The 15420-nt window shown below is 35.9% G+C and overlaps 1 protein-coding gene across 2 annotated transcripts in view; it reads right to left on the bottom strand.

Moving 5' to 3' along the window:
- The window catches only part of DTNBP1 (dystrobrevin binding protein 1), a 71011-nt gene that overhangs the window by 26753 nt on the left and 28838 nt on the right, over positions 1-15420 (bottom strand). Inside the window, exon 7 of one of the 2 annotated variants that reach the window (XM_032674703.1) lies at positions 14548-14570. The exons of the other annotated variant lie outside the window; for it this stretch is intronic. Within the exon in view, the coding sequence (XP_032530594.1) occupies positions 14548-14570 (23 nt within the window). The remainder of the gene's footprint in view (positions 1-14547; positions 14571-15420) is intronic. 2 annotated transcript variants of the gene reach the window in all.

Genomic DNA, 15420 nt, shown 5'->3' with positions numbered 1-15420 from the left:
ATACTAAGACAGTTTAACACAATTAACACTTAGCTGGAGGTATATTAATTACTACAAAACAACCCCCCCAAGCCACCCCAGCCCAACACACACTGGCCTTTCAGGAATTTTTTTCTTGACACTCATTCCTTCAATATGCTTAGAAGTAGAAGTCTCCATGTCCCCTGCTCCATCAAGCAAGCCAAGTTCTCCTAGCATCTTGTAATCTTTATGAAGATGTTGAAGAGCACGGCGCCTAAGATGGAGGCCTGCAGAACCCCACTAGCGACAGATCGCCTGTTTGATGTTACCCCATTCACTGTTACCCTCTGTGCTCAATCCGTGAGCCAATTGCTCACCCACCACATGATGTGTTTATCCAGTTGTGTGCTGGACATTTTGTCCAGAAGGCTCCTGTGAGAGACTTTACTGTGTTGAAAGCTTTACCGAAATCCAAGAAGATTACATCAACTGGCTTCTCTTGATCAACTTGGTGGGTTACCTTGTCATAAAAGGAAATCAGGTTTGATAAGCAGGACTTTCCCCTCATGAAACTGTACACTGTCTGCATTGTCTTTCAGGTGTTTTTCAATACCTCCCAGAATAATCTTCCCTGTTACTTTAACAGGCACTGAAGTGAGTCTGACAGGCCTGTAGTTTCCTGGGTCCTCCTTTTTGCCCTTCTTGAAAATCAGGACAACATTCTCTATCTTCCAGTCAGCTGGGACCTCTCCAGATTCTCAAGACCGCTCAAAAATCATCAGGAGAGGTTTTGCGACGACATCAGCCAGCTCTTTGAGGATTCTGGATGAATCCCATCAGGCCCCATAGATTTGTAGGGATCCAGCCGGAGCAGCAGATCCCGTACAATTTCAGGGTTGCCTGGGAGTTGATCATTCTGGCAGTCATGGTCCTGCAGCTCAGGGCACTGAGACACCCTCGGTGGGTCATCCGTGTTGAAAACAGAGGCAAAGAAAGTGTTAAACACCTCTGCCTTGTCTCTGCCTCTGGTTGTGATGTTACCATTCCCATCCTGTAACAGGTCAATGATATTTCTATGTTGCCTATTGCCATTAATGTATTTGAAAAAACTCTTCCTATTGTCCCCCTTATTTCAACTCTAGTTGAGCTTTGGCCACACAGATTTTCTCCCTATAGGAGCAAGCAGCATCTCTGAATTCTTCCCATGTCACTTGACCTTGTTTCCAACAAGCAAAAAGGGAAAATGCATATGTCATCCAAACCTGCAATGTGGATAGACTTCCTCCAGTCACACAGGTTTGTGGAGACAGAAGTTGAACCTGCAGGCCCCTCCTGAGGACCCTGCTCTCCAGCAAGGGCCAGAAACTACCCTGGCACCTGAGAATAACTGCATGGACAAGTAACTGGTGCTCTTTAAGACAAAGGCAAGAACCCCACCGTTCTAACTCCATTATGTGGTTAAACAGACTTTGGAAAAAAAAAATTACATTACACCTATGATTAAGGCTTAGGACAGTTTTGTCTGCAAAACAGCAATTCCCACATCACTGGTGAGCCACAAAACCCGAGCTTATCAAGTACCACCAGTTTTATTTCCTACCCATGTGAATGCACAAGATAACTGAAAACACATCAGATGGTTTTCAGTGTGTTTTCTCCACAAAGCGTGGATTTTCAGTTTAATGTACAATAACCACAGAAGAGAGAATAAATCTATGAGGATTTAAGATTATGATCAAGGGAAAACCCTCCTGAGCCAGTGGAAATGCTGGTGTGCAGGGTCCGGAGTGATTACATAATCGTCTAATTAAGCCAGAAACTTATTCCTATAAATGGCACCATTCCTGTTTGATTTAAAATGAGACACAGCCAACTACGTTTTGATCAAGTCTCATTTATGCAACAGCAAAATAGCACTAGCTGCCTTCTGCATAAAAGAGAAAAAAGAGCTGAATGACATCTCCACAAGATTCTTATTTCACCCTAATCCACAGAGTAACCCAAGTGATTAAAAATGAAACAATGCATTCAGTTAGTCAGAACTGCCTCTTAACCTCTTTCGGCCTTAACTCACATACTCTATTAGAAATATGCAATTTAGAAACATTACATACATACAAAAGTGTTTTACTGATTTTTTAAAATAGTTCACTTTTTAAGTATTTCATTATTATTCAATGCCATTTTCCAAAGGAATATAATTTCACAAAAAGGACGCCACACTAGCTAAAATACTGAAGACTTATGTTTCTACACTTTCAGCTCCAATGCCTTGATACAATTTCACATGGCATATGTAACACTCCTAAATAAAATGGGCAGAATTGTTTACCAGAGTATCCACATTTTTGTTCCATTTAGTGACAAGGAGTAGAGAAGCATTCAGAATTCTTATATGCTCACGTGCACACCTTGGCCATGCACATCATTAAAACCTGAGTAGTGAAAGCAGTTTAATAACTGCTTTCACTGCTGTGAAAGGTGGGGCTGAGATTTATGTAAGGACATGCTATAAGGAAGGAATAAATTATTTCTACTGCAGCTTTTAAAAAAATTCCACTATTTTTGAACACTGAACAGAATAACATCATTATCTAGAGTCCCATAACAGAAAGAAACAGTGCCATGTGGAGAAATATAAAAAGTGTACAATCCATTACTGTACATTTATTTGGTTACAAATCAAACTGATGAAATGTCTGCACTTATAGTTACATTTTTAACATAAAATAGAAGCAGCATGCAACAACAACAACAACAACAAGAATACTGTCATTATAAAACTGTTCAAAAATTCATTTGCACCAAGATAAAATCACAGGCAGTAAGAGTCTATACCATTTGGTCTTTCAGCACCCCAAAAAGTACTACTAGAACTGATCTTGCTAGAAAGAAGCAATCTTTTTAAAAGTATATGTATGAGTATTTCTTAATTTGTCATTAACCTCATCTTACATTGGTGGTATATATATATATAATATATATATATATATATAATCTCTTTGCATAAGTTTTTCATTACTTTTTTTTCTGTCACCAAGCTATAGAAGATAATTTTTTTTAATCACATTAGAGTAATTCTGGTTACCATAGACATGTTAATCTTTCCAATATTAATGTTCATACTAAAGCTTCTACTTACTGTTACCTCTTCCCAGCAGTAGCTGGAGTGATATTGCTAAGGCTCATATTTCAGAACTATTCTCCAATTTCATATTCTAATCCTTACACAAGTATAATTTCAAGGTTGTCTCCCACCCCACACACAAAAGAGCTGTTCTACTGTCCAAGATATGATTGTAAATAAGGAAAAAAAAATATTTGCAGCTGCACCCTGAATTCTCCATACTTCCATTTCAATATCAGGAAACAAGAACAAGTAAAGGACAACTTCTGACAATATGTATAAAGTAGTTAAGGATACAAAATGGATTATACCAGTAGTATATATATTGCTTACAACACTGACAATTTTGAGCGATAAGTGGTCACACCACATTTAGCATAACAGAGGATAAATTTTGCCATCTTTAAGTAAACAGTCAATTGATCTGACTAGATTTATTGAAAACAACTGTATTTACAAATGAAGTATTCCTAATCAACACAAATGTAAGGAGTTCTCCCATATCAGATGAATTGTTTAAAACAAAATGTTCACCTTTACATTAGTCTGTAATATGAATACCTAATTTAGTGGTCAGAATTATAGTTCATAGGTAGAACCTTGATAAAGGTATGCTCCAACAGGTTATTAAAATAACAAATTGTTCAATCTACTCTTATCTTTTGGTCCTGGACATCAACTGAAAAAAAATCCACGTGAATGGTAACAGAAAAAAAACCTCTTCCAGTGGTTATATAAAAGAACATAAAAAGATGCAGAGTAGAAATCCAGACTTTATTTCTGCTTCAAGTAATGCACAGTTCTAAACATCATTAGTTACAAATTAACAGCATAAAACTGTTATTGATTGCATTAAGAACATTGTTTTATATGATACAGGTGGCTCATATGGATGTAAATAGCATTGACTGCTTCAGTTAAAAATATAACTTTATAATTTACTTATTATTTTATTTATCTAAAGGATACTGAGAATTAGCATGACTGCATCTACACTAATATATTCACAGCTCTCTTTTTTTATTCTTGGTTTCATCTTCAGATAATAATTCTCTGTCTCCTCTCATCCTGTGCTATCACCCCACCCTTTGACAAGCTTGCTTGAATTTTAGCTAACAAGATATCTGTGTATTTGTATTCTTTTACTAATTCCGACTAATATTACCTTGACAATTATGTAAAGCAACGTACAAAAGCAAAGCAATAAACAAAAGCCCTGACGAAAAAGACATTAAGTCGCTATTTCTTTCAAATTTGCTAAATCAAGTTGATAATTAACCTCTCAATTTATAGCACACCCTTCGCAAATCAGGCAATGTAGGTAACTGAGGAAATTAATTAAGACAACTTTAATTGCATTTTGCATTTTACATGAGCTCAGCAAATTAAGCTGAAAAATAATAAAGATGATAATAAAGTTACACCTACATGAATTCTTCTGAGTATTCTCAGTGCCTCCCGGAGATGACATGGCAGTAAGAAATGAGCAAGTAAAAAGAAACCCAGCACTGGTCAAGTGAAAGCTCCAGTTACCAAGCAGCTCCACTGATGTGCATCTTCACTGATGTAGAACAAAGACCGATGCCAGAAGGCTGCTTTTTCAAAGCAGTTTTCGATGGGTCACTCGCACGCAGATGAATACACATGGATACTTCAACTCAGCGCCTTTCCAGAACCTGAGCACAAGCTACCAGCAGCTGGGCTACACCAGAAATGCATGCATGTATTTAGGAAGGTACCACATGCTGCTGAATCAAGGGGTGCTGGAGAGAGAGAAATCTTCCCAGCAGGATATAATCGGATGACATGCAGTTACAGCATGTGTTTATTTGGCTGAGAGCTGGCAGCGTCTGAAAATGATTTAGGAGCAAAGGAAAACGTACAGAAGGGTTCTGAATTCTTCTTTTTTATCAGGTGATATTCACAAGGTTCTCCCCTCAAAGTGCTTTTCCTTAACATGGCTTAGCTCAGATACCCCATAAACCAGATTACATATTATTCTTACTTCACACATAAAATATTAAAAGCCTTAGATGTGGTTTTTAAATAAATTAGGAACACTATTCTCTACTGAAAGCTGAATTTTTTGTATTACACATCCAGGCTGCATTTTCATCAAAAACTTAAAAAAACCCTGTTATGCAGCCAAAAAAAAAATACAGAAAGGGTATATGACTGAGAATCTTTGGTTATGGTGATGCTGCAGTTACACAACAGTGTATTTATGTTTCAAAAACTGTAAGGCGTTCCTCAGAATTGGGAACACTGGCACACATTGCCTCTTCAGCTTAGGAGGGTGCGTAGTGCTGCCAGAAGCCACAGCAATTCCTTTCTTTTACTTAAAAAAAAAAATCACATTTTAAAAAGCTTCTCTGTGACAGTTATCAAAATAGAGAGTGCAGACAAAAGGCAATTATATAACAAATACTTCTCCAATCGACATAATTAAAAGTAAAAATACAAAGAATATATGGGCCTACAAAACTTGGTTTTATTTAACTGGTGAAAATAACACCAAAAATATCCACGTGAAAGATTAAAAGAATAATAATAATCACGAGATAATCCCGCCTTCAGTCTGGACTTCAGTAATTAAAGGATGAATTCAAGTTAGAGCTGCAGACAAAATATGCTTCTATTTTTTTCCACATCATTCACTCAAGCATTAGAGACAATTAAAATATTACACCTTTAAATGTTTTCTTTTCTACACAAACTAAGTATGACAGGACTTATGTTCCCATGAAATTGTTTCCTATTATCTCCACAGTTTGCTATTCACCCTGGCCAGAGAAAACCTCTGTTGTTACCCTGGCCTCCTCCACGCCTTACAAAATCAGGATTCTGCAAGGCTGACTCCAGTACAGGGCAAACTTCCATCACAGCCAACAGGAGCTGTACCTGCACATCCATGTATCTTATTTTAAGATATATATCCAGGCATCTTATTTTAAATACATCTGACCTCTGAAAGGTCTTTTGACTTAGTGCCATACTAGAATGCAGAAAGAGTAGGACTAAAGGAAAAAAAGATAAAACTACATAAATGCATGAATATTAAAATTTGTTGGGAGGATAAACTAGCTTCCTCAAAATGCAAAGCAGCATAAGACAAGATGAAACACTATAACGGTGCCACACTAAAAAAACACAAGATTCTCTAAAAATACATGTAGATAAATCAGAATTAAAAAAAGTGTTCCTACCTTCTACTTTTACAGTCAGACCTAGTATTACAAAAACCTGATAAACACAAGGTTTCAGAAGTATCAGTAACATCAGCATTCTATGGGTTATAACAACTCATTGTCTGAATAGCACTTTCAGGTGATAACCATCATAAAAATATCCTGAAATCTAGTTGAGCAAAGAGATTACAAACAGCACTATTGAATCTGTAACATATAAAGAAACATTATAGCCAAAGTAACATTATAGCCACGGTAACATATAGCCAACAAACAAAAATAATAAAAAAGTACATTTAAATAATTAAACCAGAAGTAGTTTGGGGTAGGAGATGTTACAAAACCCAAACCTATCTTTGATCAGCCGAGTTACAAGGGCACACAATATTTATTCCAAGAAAATCTGATTATCTACTTTGTCCATAAATAATCCAGTATCTCTATAGCATCCTTTTCTAAACTTCAGATTTCCTTTATTTACAGCTTTGAAAATTCAGACCTGCTTCCAATATATAACCACCTTAGTAACAGATGCCATTTTATCACTAAGATCCACCCAAGCCTGTACAGCCACTACCACAAAAGCTGGTTTTCCCTCACCAGTTGAAAACTAATAAAAAATGAGCAAAGGGAAAATAATTCTCCATCATATCAGATTATTAAGAGCTGGGGTTGTTCAGCATGGGGAAGAAAAGGCTACAGGGAGACCTCATTGCAGCATTCCAGTACCTTAAAGGGGTTTACAAAATGGAGGGAGAGTGACTTTTTATACAGGCAGATAGTGACAGAACAAGAGGGCATGGCTTTACACTGCAAGAGAGTAGGTTTAGATTAGATGTTAGGAAGATATTTTTCACTCTGAGGGTGGTGAGGCACTGGAACAGGCCACCTAGAGAAGTTGTGGATGCCCCATTGCTCGAAGTGCTCAAGGCCAGGTTGGATGCGGCCCTGAGCAACCTGATCTAGTGAGTGGCATTCCGACCATGGCAGGGGGTTTGGAACTAGATGATTTTTAACATCTCTTCCAACCTAAACCATTCTATGATTAAGTTAGTTGACAATGCAGCCCTCGTTTTGGCAAAGCATAATGGAAAATGCCTTTCTGATGAAGTGATTGAAGACAGAATTGTAGATAATTTTATTTCTACAGCTGAGATACACTTAAAACCCCCTTTTTTTCTTCTTCCATTGAAATGTACATTCTACTTCTTGTATAAAAAATAGCCTGTCCTGAAGAGTTGATGCTTGTCAACATTAACCAGTTAGGTAACAAATTTAAGTCATCTGCAAAATAAATGCATACACAAGATGCTATCCATTGTAGTTTGTTTCACTCCCAGTCATAATAATACTTAATCCAGCAAATGTTTTGTTGTCTTGTCAAAGGTAGCTAATAAATTTTCAACAACACCTAGCGCTCAATGCAATAGTGTTGCCAATTGAGAAAGAAGTCCTCTTTACAGGGTCAGCAAGAGGCAAGCAATTGCTTTTGTGCCTTATCCCATGCAGTCTCTACCTACACAGAAAACTGAAAACTTACACTGTTCTTGGGTGTGTATTCACACATGGAACAAGTTCTGAAAGTTCGCAATTAAGTCTGATAACTCTGCCAAATAGAACCAGATGTGTTCAAATCAGCACCATCTACCTGTGGGCTACAGAAATGTAAATTTGAAAGCTTATACATCTCAGTGCTGGTAATATCCACCCAGATTTACAAAGATTCAATAACTACTGTGGAAGGCTGAAACCAGCAAGGCCAAGACGTTTCTTAAATTACTCTATTTCAAGGATTTAAAAAAAAATTTTTTTTTTAAAGGCTTGACTTGAAGGCCATATCTACTTCGAGGAAAAAGAGAAGTTATAAATAGCTAGATATAAATCTAGAAACTTCAAAAACGTGTCCTGAGAGTTAAACAGATGCAAGAGTCTACAAACTTGAAAATACAAAAAGCAAAATCAAAAGCAAGGTAGCTATAAGGACACTTTGGTTTCCTTCTCGTCTGTCTCATCCTATTACACTATAATGGAAGACTTAAGCAGTTAAACTTATTTGCATTTCACTCAAAGTTTGACTAGAAGTGCCCAAGTTTCAAATCTTTCCATTCTCAAGAGAATGGTTATCATGGAGTCTTGGTCAATTCTTGACACAGACAATACAGAACATCCAAAGCTGTTCTCCTCCCATAGCCTGAATGGGAAAGAAGCTAGTAAAACACATTATTAAATAAAAATCTATCAGAATATTTGCAGCTCATAGCAAAATAATTATGAAAATCCCTGAAATCAGAATATAAACCTGAAATTTTAATTCCATCTTAGTTTTATTACAATACAAATAAGTAATTGTTTCCCAACTTTTTTCTGGTATGCCAAAATAAGAGTTGTTTGTGCTATAGGTTTAAACACTGAAGTTTTGGAACACGGTCACCTAAATAAATTCTAAAACTATCAGGAAACACTCCTTGCAAAAACACTGCCTATCTCCCAACAGCATGTTTTGGAAGACGCACCCAAACAACCAAAGACACCCTCCCTCCCCTATTCAAATGAGCCATTGAAATGTAAAAATCACAAAATACGACAATTAAATTAGAATTGTTAAACAACTAAGTAACGAAACTCCTTGGATGTTCCTAAGTTACAGGCTCTAGGGTAGTATATTTAGAAATGTTAAAGTAAACAAACTCCATGTAGCTGTTACAAATTTCTACCACAATGTCATCTTACTCTTGCTCAGAACAAACATAGAGGATTTTGTGCTCAAAATTACACCTCAGCTTTAAGAACAGCTCCATCACTGAACGTATGAGCTTTGTCAACCATGAGCTGTAAAGATCTCCGTTGCATATTACCCACGCATCTGGAAGGCAATATGAAAAGCAGAAAGAAGTTTTTTATTTTGACAGCCATCAGAATACAGCACAATAAAGAGGATCCCTACACTGGAAGAAAAAAATAAATCAGTTTGACATACCATTTGTTGAAGCGAATACGTTTCAAAAAATGGAGAACAAAGAAACAGAGCCAACAGACTGCTCCAAATACTGCGTGCTCTTAAAGGGAACAGTGAAAGTCAGGAAATTAAAGTCTAGATATGAACATATTTAAGCTCCTGATAAAAGGACTAGAAAATTGCAATTTCAACAGAAGCTTCTTAGATGCATGAACAGGGATGACAAAAGTTCTGTATATCAAATATGACCCAATGACTTAACCTTGAAGGGAAAAGCAAGAAAAAACATCTCTTTACTTCAGTGGTCACCTTTTCAAAGAGTATTTTGATAAAGCTCTTAAAACTTATCAGGACTTGTTTGGGAGAGATCTCTGATTCAAAAGGCTGAGAACATATTCTGTTGTATTGTAAACAGAATTGCTGAAAATGGTCATATGACCTGTTTCCCTGAGCTTGAATGAAACTAATCCTGTTAAAGCTTAGAAATATGCATGACTCAGTAGCCAAAGCCATGTGCATATTTGCCCTTACAAAGTTTCTGCCACCTTTCATTGTTCAAAAGTGCTGTGCTGATGATTTCTAAATGGCCTCCAGTGCTTTAGTTTTCTTTCTAGAAATTAATTCAAACACTGCATCCTAAACTTTTAATAAAAAGGGACTTTTAGAAGCAATTTTTAAATCTATCGTGTATACAGTTCCCATTTAGAGAAACTAGAAGTAAACTTCTATTTCTGAAGTAAACTCAAGAGTATATGTTATTAACATTGTATAATTCTACTAGTTTTATAACTTTTATTTTTTTCCCCTCACAGTCTCACTGCTGATTACCTATCTCATTATCTGCTTCACCCTTCCATCTTCTAATGAGATTAACAGTATCATGTAACTATTTCCTAAACAATCCTGGCTGCGCTGGAACAAAAGTAAGGTTAACTCAAAAAGAAAAATAAAAAATTAAAAAATGGTACCATGTGTCTAGAAAGATGGTGGAATGATTTCAAATCTCAGTGCAGTCATAAATGCATGAGGTTTCAAGTATCAGGAGAAAATAACCACATATTCACTGACTAATTTCTAGTTTCTCAGCTGTAAAATGAAAGCGATACACAGCCTTTCTAAACCATGCGAGAGTACAATTTATCAAATACTAAAGTCAAACACATACTTACACAAACATCAATTAAAATTAATATTGCAAGAACAAGATCCACAATAGAACCCCTTTTTTTAGCAACTCTGTAAGTCTCAGACGGGACAGGACAGCACAGAGCATAAGCCTGCTCTTGCAAACAGTTCTCCAAAGACTGAAACTGATACGCACTAGGAAGAGACTTGCAGGCTACTCCATTTGGCATACCAATGTTCCCATTCATAAACCCATCATCTTTTACAGCAAAGATCTCTGAAAGATAAAGTACTAAAAAAAAATAATAAATGGACTGCACAAACTTTGAGATGTTCTGTCCTAGTGCACACTCACACTTCAGGTACACAAATGCCAGTGGTGAAGCAGCATCAACAATAACATGACATTCTCATTCCCCGCCTTCGTAAGAGAGAGATGTTCAATAGAAAGAAAGGAAAAGAAAGTAAAATAGAAGAAAGGACCTTCACTTTCTCAGCATCACAGATTACTAAGTAATAATCAATTGCAATTACATTGTAACAGAAAACCACTGCAGTTGAAAGAAGAGTGACTGGAGAGGTCTGTCCTGCCCCTATATAATGTGGGTACAGCAAACAACAAAGGAGAATATCTGCAAAAAATAAGTCTTAAGGTAAGAGGAAGAAAAGTAAAATTTACTTCTCACAATGAAAGCCAATTGGTATCTACAATACCAACATGAAAATGACATGAACAAATTCTAAAAGAATATCTCCACTGACAAATACAAAAATAATTAATCATTTCGTAGAACAGTATTATATACTTATTTCATGCTCCTTAAAGGTAGTAACACCAACACATGTTAGAGGATTCCCAATACTTTTCAGTGTTGCAAACAGGTATATACATTCTTTGTTAGAGCCCTTCCTTGATGACACCTGGTATCCCCAAAGAATATACTCGTAAGGTCAATGAATTACCACTTTGTACCTTAGCACACAGAGTGGGAAGTTCTAAATGAAACCAGAAATAATTCTGTTTCTTGGTTACGTGAAAGGTGATTTTATTTCAATATTAAGATAAGTAAATACTAGGCATATACAAGGCAATGAAAATGTTTATAAGGTTACAGACATTTGAAGATTTCACAAGTTTACAGACTACACCTCTGTATCTATAGCTATTTATATTTATACATACACAAAACTCCAGGGAAATAAAATTTTAAAGCAGATCTGAGAGGCCTGTGAAGCTGCCCACCTGTCTTGTGAGTCAGATCTGTATTTTCATTGTCAGTCGCGACATCTAATTAGCACTTTTTCTGTATTCATTGTGCAATTGATGGGATGTATCACTGAATTCAAGTTTTTAGTGCTGTGCTATTTTGAACCTTAGACTAGACCATTCAATTTCTTCATTCCAGTAAAACTCACTTTCTACCCCGAGCAAGGCATAAGAACTCAGCATTGGTGAATGTGAGAGCTATATCTGGACACTGAAAAGTGTGCATACAACCCTCTTTTAACCTCTAGAGCAAACATATTTAAGGAATGTTTTTGTGGTATTTTAATTTCTGCATATTCAGATAGAATGAACTTGTATCTTTATGAAGTATATTTTTATTCAAGACATTTACCACCCTTAATATGGATGCCATTACTTTTTAGCATATGGTATTCAGATTTCCAAATAGCAAGTTACTATTATAAAAAATGGCATTTCTGGTTTTTTCCATTAGAACATAATTTAATGTACAGTGCTTCCAAGTGCACATGCATTGAAAGATGCAAGTGTATATAAAGGTATTTTAAACAGTTCTTCTTTCCTAGACCCCTAGCTCGGTATTTAATGAATGGAATGTTGATGAAGACAACACTATGGACAGTTGTGCAAAGATAAATGAGTTGAGGATGTAGTCTATACTTGCAATATAAAAATGTAAAGAACCATCTACTACTCAACTATTTAACATATTTCAGTTGGAACCAACTTTTCCTGTATACAACAAACCAGAGTTATGAGCAAGATAAGTTCTTACCATAAAAGCTTCATATAATGGCACTAATACTTCCTCACCACAACCTTCAAATGAGTTAGGTAATATACCCCCAGAAGCTTTTGCTTTTTAGATTACTGTGTTAAATTTTAAACTTAGACACACTGCCTGACCTTGCTGCTGTCTTTTCCTTCCTCTGTGACAGGACTTCTACAGACATATACCAAGTTATTCTAGTGTGCTTCATCAACCAAAACTAAAGCAAATCGAGTGCCCAAGCTCAAAACAGAAAACACAAGAAGAAGCCACCAGTTAGATTAGGCAAAGCTGCTGTAGAACCCAAACATCTGTCACTATGTAATCATGAATCCTTCATGATTAAGAATCTCCTACTCTCTCTGTTTCCAATGAGCTGACGCTAGATACTCAGACATTGATGTAAGGTCCAAAAGGCCAAAAAAACCTGACTGAAAACAATCTAATGAACACTTCTAGTTCAATCGAGGTTAACAAAAATTCCAAGTAGCATCAGATCTGAGAAGGAACAACTTAGTAAGCCAGAAACACAAAACCATCTCCTGCAAGTATGCATCTTCAATCAACCACGCACCTGGTTTTTAGTAGTCTAATCTCAATTTTGTGGGAAATGTCAGGCAAGACAGTGAAAGTTGTTGCCAAAGTCAAAACACCGAATCTATTGTTTATTTTAAATCTTCTTGTTGTCATCTTACAGAAAGAATTTAGACTTGCTCGACAAGACCATTCTTCAAATTTTCTTAGCTATTACTCCTCTCTCTTCTGTCAGATACAAGCTTGTCCATTGTACAAAAACCCACAGAAAATATGCTTACAGATGTTTAATACCCCTTTTCAAACATCTGTCACTCTGTCTGTGCTTTTCTAGCCTTCCCTTGGCTACCAAGACAAGTCTTCCATAATAGCATTGGAAATCTGTATGCTTCTGTACCCATTACAGAACCAGCTGTTTAGTTTGGTATAAATTTCAAGGTCGGCATATAACTAACACCTTCCTCTTCCATCAAAAGAATTATCTTTGTAAAATACTTACTGTCAAATAAAGTTAAAATCTCTACTAAAATAACAAGAAGCCAAGAGACAAATAACATTGGAAACTGTTCTCCTGGCTTCCAAAAAAAAAAAAAAATCACTTAGAACACCTAATCAATACAAACAAAACTCCCAGGATTCACTATTCTCACAAGCATCAGGTACTACAAAGTAGTTGTCTTGCTTTGGAACAGAATGAGCTTCACATTATCTTTGGTTTTACATTGAGCTAATCTGCGTTGAAAGTTGTCAAATCAATCAAGAAAAGTGTTGTTATGGTAAGCTACAGATAAAGTGACATATTTCATAATCTGTGTTGCTTATCTGTTAATGTAGCTTTATTATTTTCCTTTTTTAGCATCACAAAGATGAGACAGTAATGAACTGAAAAGGCAAAGATGTAGCTGGAAGAAATTTCCACTCCTTCTTTCAATTTCAAAAGGCAAGTAATTGACATACATCAATGTACCTGACTTCATTCGCATAAAGATTAGTCACAAAGCTAGTCACATCCTAACCAAAGTAAAAGATGAGGGCAATTCTCAAGCTGATCAAACATTAACATGAGTAGGTAGAGTAAACCTGAATTTAGTATTTACTGCAAATGGTAATATGTTCCATCTATGCACCACAGACAAAGCAATAATACATGACAGTTGCCAGCGATTACATCATATTTTGGACAAATATTTGTATACATCATCATGTTGAACTACAAAAATTATATTTGTCTGCTAACATAATACTGTGAAAATGCCCTAGAAATAGCCAGATAAAAATCAAAAAAGTAACAGGCTGTGGCATGTGTCAAAAATATATTCATGGTAGAAAAGACATCAACTAGTTGAAGACAAGGCCCTTAGCTTCCAAAACTGAACACCATAGGAAAGGCTTGAATTAGGCAGACAATCTCTGAAACCTAGATAAGGCAACAAACTATCTGTGTTCTTCCCACACTTATGACTCTTCCAAAGAAATTAGCAGCAAGAACAGATAAACTGAAAAATAAACAGCTTGTTGGGTTCACATAAAATTAACACTGTAAGATGTAGAAGTGCAACAGTTCCTTACTAGTTTCACTTAATACAAGAATTACTGTAATTACTTGCAAACATTGAAGTAGAAAATAAAAATAGAATTTACCTTTGAAGGTCTCCAGTTCCTTCCTGATGGAGAAGAGCAGAATAATAGTAATTAAAAAATTAGAACTACTACAGAATTTATTTTACAATCTTTAATACTCATTAAAAGATGAAACCCAAAGAATTTGATTATCATTACATATAAGGGTTCTATTACTACATGAGTTTATCTAAAGCAAATAAAATCAACCCGTTCAGAAATTAGGCTACCACCTATTAAAAGCATGCACAATTATAGAAATATTGCACATTTATATCTAGCCACATAATTTCTAGATACACTGCTTCCAAAATAACAAAGACTTTTCAAGGCTTTAGGCACTAAAACATCCTTTGCTTAGCAGAGCTTTGCCAATTTAAAGCACAGTGAATAATGATTAGTGTCCCATTTTCATCAATGCTATTCAAAAACGTTTTGGCAACACTGAAGGAGAAAAATTTGACAATATCACTCAGTTACAACACACTTTAAAGGCAAGAGAGACATACAGTGATATTCCTCAGAGGAGAGGATTTTAAAGTACAGAATATGACAGAAAACCTACAGTACTCACATACCAGAAAGCTAAAAAATGAAGTCAACAATAACTATCTTTTTTGCCTTCATATTACTTTTAGTAGTTATGCAATTGTGAATGCAAAAACTGTAAAACTAAGAGAAATATTTTCTCTTACTTTCAAGAAATTGCAAAATGCTCCATTTGCCATAGCTAAAAGGTAGTGGTTTATCATGAATCTAGAGGCTGAAGAAGAATCAACGTAATAGCTTAGCTAAGGCAGAATGCTGGTCTTTCCCTTACAAAACACTAATTTACATCAAACACCTTTTCAGTCTGTGCCTTGTAGAATGTCCAGTTAAATTCGGAATTTGGAA

This window comes from Chiroxiphia lanceolata, chromosome 1 (genome assembly GCF_009829145.1).
Source record: "Chiroxiphia lanceolata isolate bChiLan1 chromosome 1, bChiLan1.pri, whole genome shotgun sequence".
Taxonomy (NCBI): domain Eukaryota; kingdom Metazoa; phylum Chordata; class Aves; order Passeriformes; family Pipridae; genus Chiroxiphia; species Chiroxiphia lanceolata.
This window is presented reverse-complemented; position numbering and strand designations above follow the sequence as displayed.